Source organism: Stegastes partitus, unplaced genomic scaffold (genome assembly GCF_000690725.1).
Source record: "Stegastes partitus isolate 25-593 unplaced genomic scaffold, Stegastes_partitus-1.0.2 Scaffold498, whole genome shotgun sequence".
NCBI classification, from domain to species: Eukaryota; Metazoa; Chordata; class Actinopteri; family Pomacentridae; genus Stegastes; species Stegastes partitus.
Window position 1 is genome coordinate 80,368 of NW_007578229.1, and position 19,781 is coordinate 100,148.

At 41.4% G+C, this 19,781-nt stretch overlaps 3 protein-coding genes across 3 annotated transcripts; 1 reads left to right on the plus strand and 2 right to left on the minus strand.

Moving 5' to 3' along the window:
* Window positions 1–996: 996 nt before the first annotated feature.
* clmnb (calmin b) lies at window positions 997–10,714 on the minus strand. The gene is made up of 10 exons (XM_008287376.1): window positions 10,523–10,714; window positions 10,053–10,114; window positions 9,870–9,965; window positions 8,839–8,922; window positions 8,630–8,722; window positions 8,300–8,526; window positions 7,570–7,763; window positions 6,882–6,964; window positions 3,482–5,013; window positions 997–2,016 (listed from the first exon to the last, which is right to left on the minus strand). Exons 1-10 carry the CDS (start codon window positions 10,581–10,583, stop codon window positions 1,887–1,889), a joined length of 2,562 nt encoding a protein of 853 aa, XP_008285598.1. The 5' UTR covers window positions 10,584–10,714; the 3' UTR covers window positions 997–1,886.
* Window positions 10,715–12,478: 1,764 nt separating this feature from the next.
* On the minus strand, window positions 12,479–15,184 carry prkrip1 (PRKR interacting protein 1). Its single transcript, XM_008287377.1, has 2 exons — window positions 14,558–15,184; window positions 12,479–13,773 (listed from the first exon to the last, which is right to left on the minus strand). Exon 1 carries the CDS (start codon window positions 15,154–15,156, stop codon window positions 14,578–14,580), a length of 579 nt encoding a protein of 192 aa, XP_008285599.1. The 5' UTR covers window positions 15,157–15,184; the 3' UTR covers window positions 12,479–13,773; window positions 14,558–14,577.
* A 269-nt stretch (window positions 15,185–15,453) lies between these two features.
* Window positions 15,454–19,475, plus strand: glrx5 (glutaredoxin 5 homolog (S. cerevisiae)). The gene is made up of 2 exons (XM_008287378.1): window positions 15,454–15,879; window positions 17,830–19,475. The coding sequence occupies exons 1-2, from the start codon at window positions 15,579–15,581 to the stop codon at window positions 18,000–18,002; spliced, it is 474 nt and encodes a 157-aa protein (XP_008285600.1). The 5' UTR covers window positions 15,454–15,578; the 3' UTR covers window positions 18,003–19,475.
* The last annotated feature ends 306 nt before the right edge of the window (window positions 19,476–19,781 follow it).

The following is a 19,781-nucleotide window of genomic DNA, read 5'->3' on the forward strand; positions in this document are numbered from 1 at the left end:
TCATTTATACAACAAAGAGCTACCTTTGAAATACACATAATTGTTGAGTATAAGTTTGTCCGAGTCTTGCGAGTCTTTCATCAACGTCTCAAAGCTCATGTTAAAGGCAGGGTGCCCGCTGAGCAAAAAACTCTTAAAATCTACTGAGGGTTTTCCTTCAACATGCAGGCTGCTCCATATTTTTAATTGACCCCCAGCATGAGCACCATCTTCAGTTCCATTCCTGCCCCCTGCTCCATCATCTGCTCCAGCTCTGTTTCCAGCATCCTCCCCTGCTGCGGCCCCACCAATCCCAGCATCAGACGCTGCCTTCGGAGCCCCACCTCCGCCCCCTCCCTGCTGGAGAGTGAGGCTGTGCTGCAGATCTGCGAGAGCAGATACGGTGGCCTCCACGCTCTGCTGTGTGGAGTTTGCTGCCAACCCCAGGGCCTCCAGGGCCTGGCTCCGACTCTCGGACCCAGAGACTCGGCACAGCAGAGCGAGGGCTGACGCCAGGCCCAGGGGCGCGAACAAGATGTTGTGCTGCTGCAGCTGGGCGCCGGGGTCAGCAGCGGTTCTGGTAGCCAGGTCACGGTAAGGTTCAAAGGCCAAGGCTGTGTTTAGGGCTGATGTGTTGAGCTGCTGACTGGGCTCTCGCTCCCTTCGCAGAGGCTTTGGCGTGTGCGCCGAGGAACATGCTAGCAGTGCTACCAGCACTGTAAGAAAACCACACAAAACAGGCATCACTGCTTCTCCTCTTGCCATCTTGGCTTGATCACACGTCAGACCGGCCTGCTTTGGGGAAGTGTTGTTCTCGTGGCTCGGTGCGGGGGCGGCGGCGGCGGTGTTGAAAGTGCATCGATCTCCGGGGGCTGAGCTTCTGACCCATGGGTTGAGCTCTGAGCAAACAACGGCGGCCTGGTTTCAGTTTCTTAGAATTTCACCAGCAATAAATGGTGTGTGTGTGTGTGTGTGTGTGTGTGTGTGTGTGTTCGGCAGAGGACAGTGAGGACAGGGCATACTCATTCCCCTTTAATACACATTTTGGTCAACATGGATTTTGAACACTTATGTAACTGATACATACTTGTATTTTTGCTCGAGTTCCACTGTGTACACACTGTGGTATTCCAGCAGAAATTATACATGAGAATAACATGTCTAAGCTGTCTGGAAATGCAGTATTTACAGGCCTGATTCTGTCGAGTGGGATGAAACAGATCAAGCAGCTGGTTTATTGTTTATATCACATAGTCATAAAAGTGTCATGAAAAAAGCTAATAATAAGCTTTAACTATCATGTGAGCTGAAAACAATGAAACCGTATACATTCGGAGCCACAAGAGACATGGTGAGAGTCTGCGAAATGTCAAAGTGCTCATTAAATATTATCATCTTAATCTCAGCATGTCAATACAGCTTCTAATTAAACAGCAGGTCATATGGGATTCTCAGCAGGCAACAGAATGCTGTATAGACGGCCGGTCATGTGAGACAGTCGCTGCTGTGATGCTGCGATGCCACCATGTGGTCGATTACGTCAAATGAAACTGAAAGGTGCAGTTCTGCCAGGAAAATCAATCAAAAATACAAAGCGTTGTGGACATGCATTCGGCAGAAACAGCCCACAAACCATGTCTGATAATGTAGTGTAAGACCAAGCAGCTGAAAATCTGCCCAAGAATGGGGATTACAGCTTTATGCGTTTATCTGAAACTATAGCCCAAGTTATTACAAATTATATCTGCTGGCAGCACGAGGCAAATATAATCATTAAACGTTGCCTTGAGGGAAATTTAGTGACACAGATAAAGAGTCAGCCCAGCTCTAGGTGTCCCTGTTTGGCTCATTAGCGCAAACAGGGCTAATAAGCATATCTTAATGGGAGGAGTGCACTGCAGGGGGACTCAGAGGTTCGTCTGAGGTAGGATGAGGCAGCAGTAGAGCAGGATCCACAGGACCAGGAGCATTTCCAGCTCAGATGGAGTTACGTCAAAAGAGGCAGCTAAAGGCTGACGAGTGAATCCTCCCTCGCTGCTGAAAACGTAGAGAAAAACGGGAGCATTAGATTCACATTCATGGTATTTAAAAGTTACATGAACCCTCTGAACTCCTAAAGAGGCAGCCAGGAACTAGAAAGAGTCATCAGACTTACTTGTGTCTTATATAGTTTTATGAAATAAATAAAGGCTTAAAATTGTGGTACTTTATTCCACATGTTGCATTAAAAAATAGATAATGTGGACCAACCAGATTCCGTAAAAAAATAAATAAATAAAAAATTGTGCGCTCCTTAAAGCAACTGAGAAGTCATGTTTGACTCAGCTGCAACCAACAGTTGTGACTAAACTTCAGGGACTTTTCAGCTGAACTGCAGGCAATGTTTACACTGAGCAGTCAGGTGACAGGTATGGAAACAAATTTAAATAGTAAAGAACAACATATCTATAACAGATCAAAATAGATCTAATAGTTTAGAGCCACCATTGCATTTTCCAGTGTTCGTAACGCCTGTGGGCACATAAAGTAATTATTAAGACATTTCTTTCTTTTTTATAAATATGATTTATGATATTATAGCTGCATAAAAGACATTATGAGGTATCTGTACTTCTAGTCAGGGTTGTGTTGTTTCCATCAAAGTGCAGGACTTTATATTGCAATGAAAAATGAGCCCACAGTGAATAAACATGCAACAGGAGAAAAAAATGTAGAGAAACTGCTTCCAGATCAGAGAGTTAAAGTGATAAAACAGAAGAGAAAGTTTTGCCTGCAGCCTTGCAGACAAACCACACCGGCTTGTGCATGATGCTTTGTAGCCTGAAGATACTAAACCAGGGTAGAGCAGAAAGACTAAAAGAACAGCACCAGGGGTACAAACTAGTACAAGTACGAGAACCTCTGTGAATGTTTCTTACCTTTCTAGGACATTAAAATGGGAACAGTTGTGTTAATGTAAAATGAGAAATTGTGCTGCTGTAACGCATATTACGAAGCACTTCAACTACTCCAAAAGTAATGGACACTTGTAGAGCACATGAAGATTCAAGGAAAGATTTGTCTTTCTCACGAGGGTATTTTGGAATAAATAAGCTAGACTACAGGTGGCAGATGTCACAATGGCTGTAATAAACAGAGCTGAAGAAGCTGCACACAGAACTAGTTGTTTGCCAATGGTTAAGAGACCAAAAAATCTTTTCAATCTGGAAAGTTAAGTAATTATTCTTTTATGTCAGCTGCTATTGGACATTTGTCATGCTGTCAACAGATGAAGACAACAAAAGAAGTGGAAACAACTCATGAGGCACGTGAGATAAACAACTGCAGAACGTATTCGATAAGCGGTTTCCATCTCACATGATTACTTAAATAGTTGTTTCTATTAGTTTTTCGAATGAACTACCTCAAAATAATGAACTGATGATGTGTTGTGCAAAGTTGGAAGCATAATAGGAGCAGGACTTAGCAAAGATCACTTTTAGTTGTACAAATAAATTATCACCTGAACGACTCAGAGGTTGCACTGCAGGCCGGAGTCCAGTTTTTATCACCACCATTGATGTCAGCACCTCCAACTGCTTCCTTTTGTGGGGTAGTTTCCCCAAGACGATCTGTTATTGTCAGATCTCTGTGTCTTCTGATCTCCAGTTCCCTCTCCTTCCCATCTGCTGCTTTAGCTGCTGGCTCAAAATCTGTTGAATTCATCTCTTCCTCAGTGTCTTCAGTCTTTTCTACATCTGTACAGTTCTTGTTCAAATCCATTTTGACAGCATTGTCTCTCCAGTCCCTTTCTTCTGTGTTTTGACTCGCCGCATCAGTCCTTCTGAATTCATACGCAGGATCGTCAGTTAATATTCCTTCCTTCACTCCTACCTCCAAACTTTCTAAATTCACACTTTTCTGATTTCCCCTCTCTTCCTCCTTTACACCAACTTCTTCTCTTTCATTACTTAAATCCTGCCCTTCTTCAAATCTTGTCAAATCTTCTCCCTCATCTCCTTCCTGAACTGTTCTCCACTCACTCACTTGTCCCCATTTCTCAGAGAGCTCTTCTTCTCCTTCTTCCTCAGCCTCTTTCTGCCAATTACCCACTTCAGAAATCTTTTCTTCCACTCCATCATCTTCTGTTTTGTCACATCCATCCTCTGCCAGGCGGGCGTTTTCCTTCTTCTTCTCCCTCTCTACCTCGCAATAATCACCATCGTCATTACTCTGTCCTCTAACAAGCCTCTCCTCTTCTTCGTTGCTTCTTCTTTCAGACTCCAAATCAAACAAACCTTTATTGTTTGATATCTGTCTGAAGTTGCTTTCATTTTTGTCCAAATTGAACTTCTTGTGAATCACAGACTGAGCACCATCCTCTGATTCTAGATCAAAGCCTGCGTTCTGTGCCGTGTAGCCTTCCTGATGATTACGTCCGCCGCCATTAAACATCTTGGGTCCTTCCAGATGTTCTGACTCTTTGTTCAATTCCTCTGCTGTTTCCTCTTCAACCTTTTCTACTTGTCTTTTCAGGTGACTGTATGGTTGGAAAACCTCTTTATTCAGATCCAGGATGTAGCTGTAGGCGTCCTCTTCATCTGAGTCCAGAGCTGACACACTGTAGATTCCTTCCTCAGAGCTCAATGAAAAATGACTTTCATCCGCTCTTCTCTTGCCGTAGCCGTGATCTGAACCCTTCTCCAGCCACAGTCGAATCTCTTGGTTGGCTACGCCTGCGTCCAGCGGACTGGGTGGCTGTAAAACGCTTCGACTCCTGCCTTTGTTTTTGCTGAACAGTGAAGTAGCGGCACTGCTTTGGTCGCCTCGGTTGGAGGAGAGGTCTGAGGCTCCGTTCATGTGCCGCGAGGTGACACGAGGGCTTCCTGAAGATCTCCTGGACCACCGTTTCCACAGCTGCTGCTCGCTGCTCGTCTCCAAGCCTTTGAGCAGAGCTTGGGCTTCTGGATCATCGGCGAGAGTCTCTCCGAAGCTGACTGGCTCGAGGGATCCAAAGTTGGGGATCTCAGGAACTTCAGTGTCTGTTGAATGATCCTGTAATATTGGGCATGTTAGTGATAGTTACAGTGCAAAATGAATACATTTGGTTTTGGGAATGCATTTATCTTTGTTGATTAATTAAAGGCCTTTCATATTTTGAGCTTAGGTTTCTTGTTGAGTTAGATGTTCAAGGCCATTTTCCACTGCAGAAACTTGCAGATTATTGTAGTCCTGAACCTTTGTGCATATTTCAACCTCAAGATCCTCCCCTAGAGAACCTCTTCTATGGCTGTTTTTGGGGGAACTGAGCAGCCCTGAAAAGCTACTCAACGCTGATTGGTTAAACTTGAAGACAACACATGTTCTTGGGTAAAACTTAGATGGAACAGAAGGAGCAATTTTCCTGCCCTCAATTCTCTTCTGTAACATTACCATCAGCAGCACAAAATATAACAACCTCTCCATCGTTCTATTTCCTACAAGCTTGCAGAAGAGGCGTTACATTCAGTAGCTACTTCTTGTTATTGTTTTGCCACAGTTATACATTAATGCCAGAAGTTGTCCTGCATGGCAATGAAAACAGAAAGATCGAAAAGGCCTGTGGAGGAAATCCTCCTTCTAAGTTACGCAGCTCTGCTTGTCTGGTAAGGATCTCATAATTTAATCAACCTAAATGAAAGTCTGAGAGCCACGACATGCTGGAGCTTGAGAACGCTTAATAGACTGCAGCAAACCACACAGTAAAGATGTAGGTGGAACTCTGATTGTAGACATGTTAAGAAGCTTGTGCAATCTTTATATATGTGCAGATGATTCAATATGCTGCCCCTCCTGTCTGAGACAAAGCACAGAGAACACTAAAGTGTCGACCGTTTCTTTCAATGGCTGCCAGTGGAGGTTGGAATTCAATATCAAATCTTTGTTATTACCTTTCAGGCTCTGTGCATTTGCTGATTAAAACTTTAGAATACTAAACCTTTCACTAATAAATCATCCAACTCAAGTGGCATTTTTTTTTAGAGACTTCTCAACAACTTTATATTCTCTTGCTTTTCTTACCTGATATATTTGCATTTTAATCAGTGTTTTTTATCATATCAGCTTGAAGCATTGCACTGTTTGATGTTTTTTTTGTTTGCAGGGCGTTTTGTGACATTAGTTTTGAAATTGAATCTCCACTTACTTATTTTTCTATTTGTCAGGTAAAGATCTTGTTCAGACAGAAAAAATGCTTTGAATACTAATACAAAGCCTGATGTGCTTTTTCACAAAGGAAAGAAAATCAATTAAGTTGTTAAAAAAAAAAAAATCCCAAAGCACACCTTCTCCCTGAATAGTAAATAATGTAGGACAGACCCCACTTTATTTTTTGTATGAATTAAACATCTAAAATGAACAGACTAAATGAACGAATGAAAATGAAATGAATAAAAGATGGACATAGCAAACGTGATTGCTTTGTTAAACTACCATTTTGAGGCTTCAGGTTTGGAATTTGGCCATTAAAATCTTGGTTGCTTTAACATCTATTTTAGTCTACATTTGACCATAGTTTACAAAGTTACCACAACGCTGTGTTGAGGGAGACTTAAAACTAGCATTTCAGACCATAAAGTCACTACAAAATGTTTACGGAGATAACAAATCAAGTGAGTCTTTTTCGCATAGACTTCTATATAATCTCGCTTCATTTTTTGCAGCCAGATGAGTCGCCCCCTGCTGGCTCTTAGAAAGAATGCAGATTTAAGACAATTCTATGTAGGCTTCACTTTTCAGACCAGTTGACTACATGCATCTGTTATATTCAGTCTGTGCCAAAATGTGAGCTTCCCTAACTGGCTGCTAGTTAACCAAACATACTGAGAGTGGTGTCAGTTTCTTCATCAACGAGAATGCAAAAAAGAACGCTGTATAACACTAACCTCATCTATGCTCGAGTGATGCCCCAGGAACATTGAAATGTAAGTGATGATGGACTGCTCGTCTGGTGAGGTGCACATCACATCTGCGGGAAAAAAGATAAACCATTTTCATTCTTAATCAGATTGTTACTGTGGAGATCATCCTATTTTGGGAGGACCAGTGTGAGCTAATATTTGTGGGAAAAAAAAAATGCAATAGAAAGTCCCTTTGCTGCTTATTTCTGCTGAAGTCCACTTGGAAATGAGACTAGTGTTCCTCATTTACTGTCAGAGCCCATTAATAGATGGCTTCATTACACCCTAATAACGATAAGCTTGTACAACCTAGCTGGTATACCTTCACAATAATCCAAGGTTTTTGGTAGACAGTTGTAGCTAACCTTTGAATGTTGTGGCAAATTTGCAGCATATTTTCATACACAAATAAGATTTGTGGAAAATTTGCAGTAGAGCTCTGACTTTGAGGGAAAACTTGACAAACAGTTGATTTTTAAGTCTTGCTTTTTGTAAGTTTGCTTGAATATTTACAACTGAATCCCCCACAAGTTGGCCACAAATCTGCTGCAAAAATTTTGCTTTTGCAAGGGATGGGAACCATCTAGAAGGTAACTGACACCTTGCAAAAAGACACCTGTCTTAGTGGACGAAGCTACATGAATGTGAGACACTTCTTTCAGGAAGCTTTTACCTTCAGGCTCCAGTAGAGGCGGTATATCCAAACTCTGATGGGCTGTCATGAAGGCCAGCTGGATGTTTTCTTTTGGCTCTCTGGACAAGCTCTCCTTCAGGTCAACCAAGCCTGGGTTTATGGATTTAATTAAAGCAAGGAATGCCAGCCCACTCCTCCAGCTCTTCCCAAAGTCGTGCACATCAACCCCATATCTGCAAATTAAAAACACATACCATAATCCATCCATACGTAAACTGCAAATTGTGTCTCACATGTAATCCACTATCACGATGTAACCGTTTTCAAAACAGTGACAGCAACCTACATGCGGAAAATTTCAACTTTTGAAAGCTTTGGTTGTTTTGTTTTGTTCTTTTCAGTGAATTGGCCATTTTATTGACAGTGCCACCTCCTTGGATGCAAACGTTCCACCAAAACAATTCCTCCCACCATTGTTTTTCAGGGGCAGCATCCTGGCGTAATCATCACCAAGCCAATTATGATTGGTTTAAAAAACTACAAACACGCCACAGCATTTTTAATCCTATACAGTAATGTTAATGAGGTGCAGCCAGACCATTCTCCAGTGCTGACACAGCGTTGTGGAGATGGGTCTGGCTACTATGCATAACATAACCTCAGCACAGCTGACAAAAGTAGTTTCACTCAATGTGGATGTATAGGAATACACTTGAGTTCAGGGTGACAAAAATGACTTAGTAAGCGATTGGATCTTTTTCAGACTCACTTCGATGTGCATCTTTGGGCCCACAGCAGGAGCGTCTTAATTGCTTTCCCATGGTACTTTGGCTCCCTGGCAGCCTTTCTGCCTTTGCTTGGCAGAGTGCTGCAGGAGTAGCTGCCAATGTCATTTGGCTGGGTTGAGAGGTCACTGGAGGACGGGTAACTGCTCACTGATAAGGAAGAGAGGCTAGAAGACAAATGTCTCTGGAGGCCTCCCGTCACCTCCTTTACCTGTGTATGAGTAAAATAGAGGCATGTATACAAGGTCAAAGACAAACACCTCGACAAGAATACATTAGGCTATTAGGTTGATAACTAATGGGGAAAGCCCAACCTGGAAATGCAGGATAATGTTCCAGACAAGGTTAAGAACAACAGAGGCAGTGCCATCAGCAATACCAGACGCGTCGATGCCAAACAGCTTCACCTGGCAGACAACAGGGAGGAGGCATCAACTGTAATGTCGTTATTCCGGATTTGAGGGAAAGTAAGAATGTAACATGTCAAAACAATATTACAGATTTTACAAGTAAACACACTCACATGTCTATCATCCAGGAAAGCCAGGGCCTTGGAAATGTTGTTCAGCCTGAAAATGCGATGAGAAGACGGCCGAAACCTGTAAAGCTAACATAGAAAATTACAAGATGAACACTTGAGGAAAAAGTTATTTGGAAATGCACTTGCTTTCTTGATGAGCGTTAGATGAGAAGATAGGTACCACTCTCATGCACAGCAACTCTGTAGCCAGTTAGCTTAGCCTATCATAAAGATAGTAAGCGTGGGGAAACTGCTAGTTAAGCATTAAGGATGCTAAGATGAAGTTATATGGTACGACCTTTAACGCTGTTGGCAGGTGGATATTACTAGCTTTAAGCAGAAGAAAGCTACGTATTGTTTCCCCAATGCCTGCCACCATTATGCTAAGCTAAGCTAACTGGCTGTAGAGAATTAGTCATGAGAGTGGTGTCAAAGTTCAACTATCAGACTTGATGCATGCATGAACTGTGATGTCACCCATTAGTTTTTGGACAACTAGTTTGAAATTTGACCGTTGCTATCTTGATGTTCTGAAACTGAATGAAATGAGCAAGGGTTAGATCTTACTGAGACTATGAAGACTTTTCTCAACACCTAAGGTATCTTTAAACTAAAACACATTCTGATTTATTTTCTATTTTCCTCTAAATGGGATAATATTTTCCAAAATAAATATCATTCCATATTCAAAAGACTTGACACTAGCTATTGAGACCATAAACTCATTAGGAAAATGTTCACCAAGGCGACAAATCAAGAGAGAAGTTGTGTTATTTTCTCATATACTTCTACATAATTAGATTTCCTTTTGCGACCAGAGGAGTCGGCCCCTGCTGGCTGTTTTAAAGAATTTAGGTTTAAGGCATTTCAATATTGGCTTCACTTTTCACACACAGAGGCTTCATCCATCTTTTACACACAGTCTGGTCTAAGCTGAAACAACAACAACATAAAATAAATAAACTAACAGAACTGTCATAGCTTGTATTTCTTGCAGGCATCGCTTTTCCCCACTATGTAGCCATTATTCTTACTAGTTTGCACCCGGACAGCTCCTCCAGCAGAGCCATGAGTATTCTGCCATCCTGAATGTCTGCGAACAGGTCGTGCACTTCATCTGGAGGATCATGCTGGACATAAGAAGAGAGCACAACCCTTATTGGGGATTGAATTTATTTAAAAAGTGTGGAATAAAACTCTATTGATTGATGCCTCACTCTCTGCAGAAACACATTCATCCATCTGGTGAAAGTTCTCTTCTGCACTGCTTTCCTCTCATCTGGGGAATAGAAAGCAGGACCTTGACCTTGTACAGCAATATTTTTTAAAAGCTTTAACTGTACAGCACATTTGTGATGGATGTGATAAGCATTTGGACAGAACATTGGAAAATACTGAGGTACTGGGCGATAAAAATCTCTTCTTACGCTCTTTTTGTCACATATCTTACATGTACGTCCCAGTAAACAGTGTTTCAGATGGAGACCAATAACAAATTAAAAAAATAGTACAGGATTAGGCAATCAGATGCCACAAAGCCAAAGACACATACCTGGAGCTGCTTAGGAAGGCGCTTAGGGAAGGAAGAGTACGTCAATTTCTTGCAAACGGATTTCTTTTAAACAGGAAATTGTATACAGAGTAATTTAACTACTATGGATCGTAGTAAGACACAAGCAGACTGTACCTTGAGGCTTGATACTGATCGCTCCAGCTGGTTTCCTCTGTGAATCCCAGTTTTCCTGCATTCTCAATTTATGTCAGTCACTATGCTCACCATCCATTGTGAAGATTTTCAAAAAAACCAAAAAAAAAACAAAACAACAATTGAAACTGTGAACAGTCAGAGGTTCTCTGAGGTTTCCTTGCAGAATAAGGGTTAAGTAAAGGCAAAGAGACGCAGCTTGTCTTGCCTGAACACGCTGAAACCTCCCTCTGAAGAGTTGTAGCACCACACCCCCTGAGAAAACCCAGCCTGAGTCCTATTGGCAGGCTGCGGTTCATAAAAGTCTGCATGTGAAGGGGGTCACATAATGCGCCGAGATCCTTCACTGATACAATAAAAGGAGTCAGCTGGGGTCACCGTGTTAGGTTTGTACGACAGACGCCATAATAAAACTATGAGACTCCACATAACAGAGTGATTCATTGATGATATTGATCTTAAATGTCTTCTGAGCATGCCCAGTTCAGAGTGAAGGAATGAACAGATGTTGCCAAAGTTTTGACTGGAGCTGCTCTTCTCGTGTTACATCATAAAAATGCAGATTGAGCTTTAGAAGTTGTTTCAAATTTAGTTGCTTTTTTGAGTGCTGGAGTGTTTTCTGTGTGCAGAAAAGTCACAAACTATATGTACATACATACACATCCTGTCCACTTGTACTTCTTTTTAAGATGCTGCACCTTTAATGTAAGCCAGAAAAACGTGCCATATGTGGATAGTTTTACTTTATTTACCCTGCAATCATATTTTCAAAGGCACAAGTCCGTGTAATGAGTTCAAATCCCTCTGTTAACTCTGGTTTGTGTGTTGTGTAAAATAAGCCTAGCCACTACAATAAAAAACTTGTTACTGTCAGTCTAAACTCTGCTTTAGTGCGGCCTTGTGGCACAACACATTTATCCACTACAACAGATATCCTTGTGGGGATTCTGGTAAAGGTTGTTTGAGCCTCCCTTCAAGGTTTTTCAGTCCCATTTCCCTAAACAGCAGCATTATTAGACAATCTCATATTGCATGAAGAAATGTGCCCACTTCTTTGTGCCATTTCCAACATTCATGTGTTATTTTAAACCATCTCAGGGGTGTAAAATAATATTTAATATGATTATTATTTCACTTACTTCTTACATCCTTTGTAGCCCAGTTTACATTTGAGGTCACATCCTTCCATGAGTCCTCCCTGACCTCACTACCAAGATGCTTTTTAAAGAGTGAACTGTGCAACAAAGGTAGTTCAAATATGACCTTATCAGCTGAAATAAAAGCACTGCTGATACATTTATGCATAAGTGAGCAACAAGATTATACATAGGACTCTACTCAGTGTGCAAACTACACCAAGGCCTTTAGAGGGGCTCGTTTTTTTTCACTTTCTTGTAGTCAGAAACCACAGATATATCATTATTTTCAATATTCCTATTAATAAACTTAAAAATTAGAAAACAGATGAAAGGTAGCAACTGCTGCCTTCTTTCAGTTTGTTCTTCTGTTTTGTTTTACAGCAGCTGACATCAATAAAACGTTACTTTAGTTTAATTGACTTACACGTCAGTGGTGATGACAAGAACCAGGTGCATGACCCTTATTTATAAAAGCACATTCGTGATGATACACGTATCATTGAAGTTTATTGAAGGAATATTGATGGTTGTATATATACATCAATAAGCCCAATACCCTACTGATGTATATAGAATACTGTCAATATTTGATGACCCTCATGAAAATATTAAGAGAAGCTTAGTGCTCCTCTGTAGTTCACACCCTGGTGGTTTTGTTATTTTTACTTAAGTAAAGGATTAAACTTGCTGTACCGCTGTCATTTTTATACACAAGTCTACATCAAAATGTCTTCTTTTTCTTACAGGTAACTTTTATGAAGCCAATATTATGATAACAAGCAATGACACTGATTCTTTATCTTTTTATCATCTGCAACCAAAATTTTATTAGAAAGTTCATTGTGTGTAATTGGGTTACTTTAAACAAATTGTTATGCCCCGGCCTAGGGGAACCTGGGGCATAGCATGGATATTGCTCCACACTAGTCCCTCCACCTCGAAGAAGGCCAGCCACAACACGAAGTCAGGTAACAAAAGATGAGCAGTTTCTTTATTGTTGTCAATCAAGGAGGGGAAACAGGCCAAAACAACAAACAAAACGTATTCTATAAGAACCCTGACTATGAAAAGAAAAAGCAAATAAAAGACAACAACCTTACCTATCTAATAACAAAAAAACAGGAGAAAAAGGTACAAAATAAAAGGGCCTCTCCCTCCTACTCTGCTCTCCAACTAAGATTTTACGAAGGGTCCCTATAGGGATCTGTTCTCAAACAATTCTGTAAGCATACAACTGCTGCGTCTCTTGAGGTGCAGTGGCACGGGTCTGCTGGCTTCTTCGAGGTGGGTGAGGCTGGAGGTGAGGAGCCAGGACCACAGCTGGCGGGCTGCTCAAATACCGGGTTGGCCCGCCCTCCGACCAATGGTGTGGGTGGGAATCAGCGCAGCAGCAGGTGATCCAGCCAACCCGGGGCCACCACCTGCTCCCAATTCACTCGTTCCACCACACTCATGCACACACACACTCACACTGGGGACAGACAAGCAGCAAAAAACACAAATGACCCGCACAGGGTCATAACAAAATAATAAAAGATACATTTTAAAAATGCACAAAGTATTTTTTTTAGCATTTAATAATACCCACAGAGGTCTAAGCTCTCAATTTGGATCTTAATATGACTTAGTGAAATTTGTGTAAAGCCAGTTGTAAGAAATTAGCAGTTTTATTGGTTTCACTGATATATAATTACAGCATCAGCTGAATGTATTTCAACACATCAGAAAGGTACGATAAACAGTGGTTGAATAAAGCAAACAACTCCTAATATTTTTCCAAGGTCGCTGAAGCACCAGTCGGTGGGCGAAACATGAAATCTGAGATATTCTTGTGACAGCCAACAGTGTCTGACAGGAAGAGCTTCACCTGTTTCAAACAATATCTGGCTGCCAGACTTTACTCTACCTGCCTCAAGAAAGGTGACGGCTATAAACGAGACCGCCACCACCGTGGAAAGCAGGAGTCTGTGCAAGGAACATCGCACGTGAATCTCCTGAGCCTCCAGAAGTCACGCCTTTTCATTCTTTGAGTTGCTCTCTGCACCCTTGTTGTACCCACAAGCAACAGGCTTGGCCAGGGGCAGCGTCACAAGGCTGCAAGGAGTGAGAACATCAAAACATAGATCACTGTGATGCTCACATACACTTACTTACATGTCTAATAGGGGCTACTTTTACTGTTGACTATTTTCTCAAATAATCATTAAGTTGTTTAATCTATAAAATGTCAGAAAATGGTGAAATATATCAGTCACCTTTTCCTGAAGCCGAAGATGACACCCTCAGATGTTTTGTTTTGTCCACACCCCAAAGATATTTAGTTTGCTGTCACAGAGGAAGACTGAAAATATTCACATTTAGGAAGCTGAAATCAGAAAGTTTAGACTTTATTCTCCAATGATTATATACTGCATTTCTCTAAGAGAATATTAGACAATAATGCTGCAATCTGACATTTGTCAGCTGTTTTGATGATTGATTAATCAGTCCGAGTATTTTTTATTTTATTTTTTTTACAGAAAAAAAGTCAAAATTGTAAACTGAAACTGAATATCTTTGGGTTATGGACTAAACAAGGCATTTGAGGATGTCATCGTTGGCTTTGAGAAATTCTGATTCATTTATCAAACTTTTCTGACAGCTAGTTGATTAATCCAAAAACAATAATTCAAGATACGTCAGAAATAAACATAATCGTTAGCCCTAATCTTAGCTGTCAGTCTTCAGTGTAAATAGCTGACATTAGACCTGGATGTTTTATACATTCTCGTTTTTATTAAAACATTTCCAATATTGAAAATATAGAAGATTTCCAATGAGTCACCAATCAAATCGTGTTACACTGTAAATTGTTTTTTTTTGCAAAATCAGGATGCACCTGAAGACAAACGGACATTATTATTTCCTCCCCATGATGAAGCTGGGAGCCTCGGCATCATCATCAGCCTCTCTCTCGTCTTCCTCCTCCTTCTCCTCCTCCTCGCTGCTCTCTGAGCTCTTGTCTCCGTCGTCGTCCTTCTTGTTTTTAGCCTCCAGTTTAGCTTTCTTCGCCTGCATCTTCTTCTGCTTCAGCTTGTCCCGCTTCTTCCTGCGCTTCGCCGTCCTGTCCTCCGCCGCCTGTTTGTTCTGCTCCACTTTATCCAGATAGTCCTGGTCATTGTCCTGCTTTTCTGCCATCTTGTCCAGAAAGTCCTGTCTCTGGTACTCCCTCCGGCGTAGGTGCCGGTAAACGTGGAACTCCCCGCTGCCTGCTCCCGCGCTGGAGCCCATCACGTCCCGCACGAACTCCGGCGGAGCCCGCGGGTTCCACTCCTTCGGCCTGTCCGGGATGGGAGCCAGCTTATCCGGGTTCCGCATCAACCTCTCCAGCTTCAGACGCTGCTCCTCCGCCGGTGTCTTGGCGATTATCAGAGGCTGAGCCTCTTTTCCTCCAGGTTTTCCTGGTTTGTTGTTGGTCTTCTGTCTGTCCGCCGCCATCTTTCAAACCGTCGCCTTCTTCTTCCGCTTTGCCCGAGTCGCTCCGGAAGTCCTTAAAGGCTTCTATTACCTAGAAAGAGTTTTTTAATATTGTTATATTCAAATTTCCCAAAGAAAACATAAAGTTATTCAGTGTATTATTACGAATGTGGTGATGTAATAATATTATTTTTTTTATATTAACAGTTGCTTAGAAAAGCGTTTCTTGTGTAACTGATGTGATTGACGTGCGGCTCTTCCAATAGCAAACCAGGATACATTTTTTTTGGATTCAAGTGTCCATTCAGCGCTCAGGTCCCGCCCCCACCCCGGAGAGTGAAGTGTGTTGACGAGCGACAGTCAGTCCGGCTTCTGCTCAACTAAGTTGCTCCGTTTCTGGGACGTTTCTTCTCCTGATACTAAGACAAAACTCACCAAAGACCATGAATAATTTAATCAGATCCACTGCTCGGTGTCTGCGGTCGGGGGCGGCGGTCTATAATGTGCCCGGACGAGCCGACGGACGCGTGTGGTCGGCCCCGGCCCGGTTCCTGTGCGCGGCGGCGGACATCCAGAAGGACCTTGGTGAGATGGTGAAGAAGGACAAGGTGGTGGTGTTCATGAAGGGGACGCCGGCTCAGCCCATGTGCGGCTTCAGCAACGCCGTGGTTCAGATCCTCCGGATGCACGGAGTGGACGACTACGCTGCGTATAACGTGTTGGAGGACCAGGACCTCAGACAAGGTCAGTAAACTGGAATAACCCGGTCACGACTTCACCGCAACAAGTTGTTACCGTTTAACTTCATAAAGCTGAACACATGTTGTGTTACATGCTGCTTTTATGTGACTTGACCGACTTTTACGTCTCTTTTGGCATACGTCTCGCTTGTGTACACCTGTTAACCTAATTATTGTCTCAATAAAACCATCCAGACCTTTAAATTATTAGTCAACGGCCCCTTGGTGCTGGTTTTATCAGTGTGCTGCAGCAGGACGGAGGGTGTGGTGCCTCCAGTCCAACGTTACACCATCACTGCTGGGGGTTTTGTGGCCTCATCCAGGCTGACTCCCTGCGTTGTTTTTGTCATAACTGGATCATTTTGGGTTGTGAATTATGGGAACACGAAATGTTTAGGTTGTATCAGCTCTACCTCCCTCCTCCTCCTTAACTGTTGTGCAACAGCAGACTTTGTGTTACAGCCGGCTGAGGATGACTCATGACATTTATCTGACCCAGAGTCAGGCTGAAGTGGGCTTTAAATTAGAGCAAACATAAATAATTCAGTATTAGTGCTGCCCTGCCACAATTATTTACTTGTCTATTAATTAGTTTGACTCATTTTTTAAAGAAAAGTCCAAATTCTCTGCTTCTAGCCTCATGACTGAATATTTCCTGGTTTCTTTCCTCTTCTGTGACAGTAAGCTGACAGTGTTTGGGGAAACCCAGAACAACATTTTCATAGACCAAATAACTAATCCACAATCAAAGTAATCATGACTGGATGCTCAGCTGTGATAGAAACCTTTAAATGACAAACTTCCTCAAAGCTGAAAACACTTGTAAGCATCCCATGTTGCGTTATGAAAGTGTTGCACAGGATTGAATCATGTAATCAGACTGAAAAACACGAGTGTTTCCATTAGTTCCCTTTGTTTACTAATACTTTGTCCAAAAAATTGTAGTTTTCAAGCAGCTCTGCACATGACATCACATAATCCTACTGTTCAAATGTATGAAAAGGAACAAACAGACTCATCCAACATTATTTTTTACATTTATGTGCTTGAATAATCCTTTTTTTTTTGGCTAATAAAACAGAAAAACGATGAGCTTACGATATGAAAGTAGCACCGACCACATACTTGCAAATTTCATTGCCTTCAGCCATTCTAACTACTCAGATCGTCTAATACTATAATTAGAGCTGCAACACCTAATCAGTTAGCTTCCAACTATTAAATTAGTCACCAGAAATCACCAAAAGATTAATCAACAGTTAAAATAGCGTGTGGCTGGTGAACTAATGCACGGATGGGTTAGTATATACACAGGTGCTGCAACTATTAATCACTTAGTTGCCAACTATTAAAATATTAATAACAGTTTTGATAATTGGTTTGAGAAACATAGTTTTTTTTTTTTTAACTACAGCTTCTTAAATCTGAATATTTCCTGGTTTAGTTCCTCTTTTATGACAGTAAACTGAATGTCTTTGGGTTGTGAACAAAACAAGACATGTAAGAACGTCATCTTGGGTTTTGGGAAACATTAAATAACATTTTTTGCTTACATTTTATAAACCAAACAACTCATCGATTAATGGAGAAAATAATCAACAATGGAAATAATTATTAGTTGCAGCCCAGATATACTTTTCCGTCTTTAGCTAGTAGCACAGATGCAGTAGAAAGCTTTGAATGAGACACTTCCTGAAAGCCAGAAACACTTGTCAATGTCCCACAAAACCTTTTTTTTTTGCGAAACTTGGGAAGTTTTTGTTTTTAATTGGGTCATTCCCGTTAAATTTTTTTCTGATGCAATACTTCAAAATGTGCATAAAAACTGTTGCTGTGACTAATTGTGAAACCAAAATGCAACACTTTCATGACTCCACCTGTAATCTTCCAGGATTCTTTGACATTTAATCCTATATTTTTGTTTCTGACTCTAACACTAATCTGCCTTCCACAGGAGTCAAGGACTTCTCCAACTGGCCCACGATCCCTCAGGTGTACTTCAATGGCGAGTTTGTGGGAGGCTGCGACATCCTGCTGCAGATGCACCAGAACGGAGATCTGGTGGATGAGCTGAAGAAGCTGGGCATCAGCTCTGCGCTGCTGGACGCCGAGAAAGAGTCCAAGTAAAGGACGAGCGTAAACGTCTAAAAGCTGACGCGACAGAGGACACATTGATCAGGTCGAACCCCACACAAAACTCAGATGACCGCAGATAAATCTACTCTTCTCCAGGCAGCCAGTGACTAAATCGACTCATCAGGCTGGTCAACAAGACACAGGAAGAGACTGATAGGTGTAAGTTTTGCACGGATTAGATATCTGACAACTGAGGACTTTAATCTAGGGAGGAAAAAAAAAGAGTGGACAGTGTCATTACAGGGTATTTTCTCTTTAAAGCTCCTTTTTAATGTGTTTTTTTCAATTTCAGGGCAGCAGAAACTAACTGTAAACACAACACCGATACCATTTTGTTGCTGAGAAAATCACGTAAAGTGAGTTTATTATAGCTTTTTGCTTTAAAACAGCCGGCTGCTGTGGACAAAATGGAGCTATGAGAGCACCGAGGGTGAACCAGAACAGACCAGAAAACCAAAACAAAGAGCTAGAAGATGCTGTAAAACTCCATAGAGCTAAACTGAACTGCAGAGTTGAGTGATAGTTTTCTCTGAGTTCGTCATGTGGAGCAACACCTTTAACATTGGACATAAAAATCATTGTTACTGCAAAAATATTGATCATTGCAGCTTTAATATTCAACACTTAAAAAAAACTTATTCTAATATTTGAACACTTTTCTTTCATATCTGGATTCATCAAATTCTTATATTTAGTATTTAAAAGGTCTATTTCTGCCTAGTTTTTAGCATTGAAGCTGCACTACAGAAGACTGTCAGGTTCTCTTTCAGTGCTTTAATTCGTTTACACATGAATGCTACTTATCTCTGCCATCTCGCCCTCTAAAAGCTCTGCTACCTCTACTGTCCACCCTTTTATTTTCCTCGAGCCGCACTCAGTCTCAGACCAAATGAGCCTCAAACTAACTCACCAACGCTGAGATAAGATCATTACAAGGGGTTCCCGCCTGCAAATGGCGCCGTCACACTTGAAACCTTCCAAATGCACTGCCTGTAGCTCCTACAAAGAAGAACAACGACGAGCAGACTATAAAAATAATAAAAGTTTCATAATAATAAAAAGATGTTTAATGTAATTTCTGTCCAAAAAAGTCGCTGAAACGCAACAAAAAAACACACCTGAATACCTTTTACTCTAGTGTTTTCCCGAAGATGACTGATTTACAGCACATCTGGACAAACGGAAGCAGTTGGATGTAAAGTTTGTTGCGTCTGTCCATGTCTGTGGTATTTTTTGTTGATTTGTCGCTGAAGGAAAAGAGTGTTTTTTTTCTTTTTCTCTTTTAAGTATTCTCACTGACATTTATCAGTCGTAGATGTTCCACCTGCTGCACACAGTCGTATTATCAAAGCAATGATCATGTAGTACACTGTAAGATATTGTACATTGAAAGCCTATTATTAAATGTATTTTAGATGCATGTGAACCCTGCACCGATTAAATATTTTGTGACACAAACGACAATTAGCACTTTCTGTTTCTTTTGAATTTGTTTTGTGCAACGGAATCTGGACAAACAGATTTAGTTTTGGGTGAAACACGGGCAGCGCAGTTTTAAAACTAATCTGGTGGCACGTTGACGTTGTTCTGCTTCGTCAGCTGTTGGGAATTAAACCTCAATCTGCTGTCTTTGAACAGTGGCTGCTAAGCGCCTCCTTTGGTTTTATGAATAGCAGAAATGCTTATGTAGCTCAGATTTTGTGCTTTTTAGTATTCAGGCTCAATTTGGACAAGAGATGTATATGATAGAACATGTCCATCAGGATGAGG

Bases quoted from the DNA above. Each gene is read 5' to 3' on its own strand.
- glrx5 (XM_008287378.1), top strand. From the start codon at position 15,579: ATGAATAATTTAATCAGATCCACTGCTCGGTGTCTGCGGTCGGGGGCG. The intron at 15,880-17,829 runs GTCAGTAAACTG...TGCCTTCCACAG, and splicing joins GGACCAGGACCTCAGACAAG to GAGTCAAGGACTTCTCCAAC.
- prkrip1 (XM_008287377.1), bottom strand. From the start codon at position 15,156: ATGGCGGCGGACAGACAGAAGACCAACAACAAACCAGGAAAACCTGGA.
- clmnb (XM_008287376.1), bottom strand. From the start codon at position 10,583: ATGCAGGAAAACTGGGATTCACAGAGGAAACCAGCTGGAGCGATCAGT. The intron at 10,115-10,522 runs GTACAGTCTGCT...TCTATTCCCCAG, and splicing joins GATCAGTATCAAGCCTCAAG to ATGAGAGGAAAGCAGTGCAG. The intron at 5,014-6,881 runs GTTAGTGTTATA...CCAATATTACAG, and splicing joins ATCACTCGAGCATAGATGAG to GATCATTCAACAGACACTGA.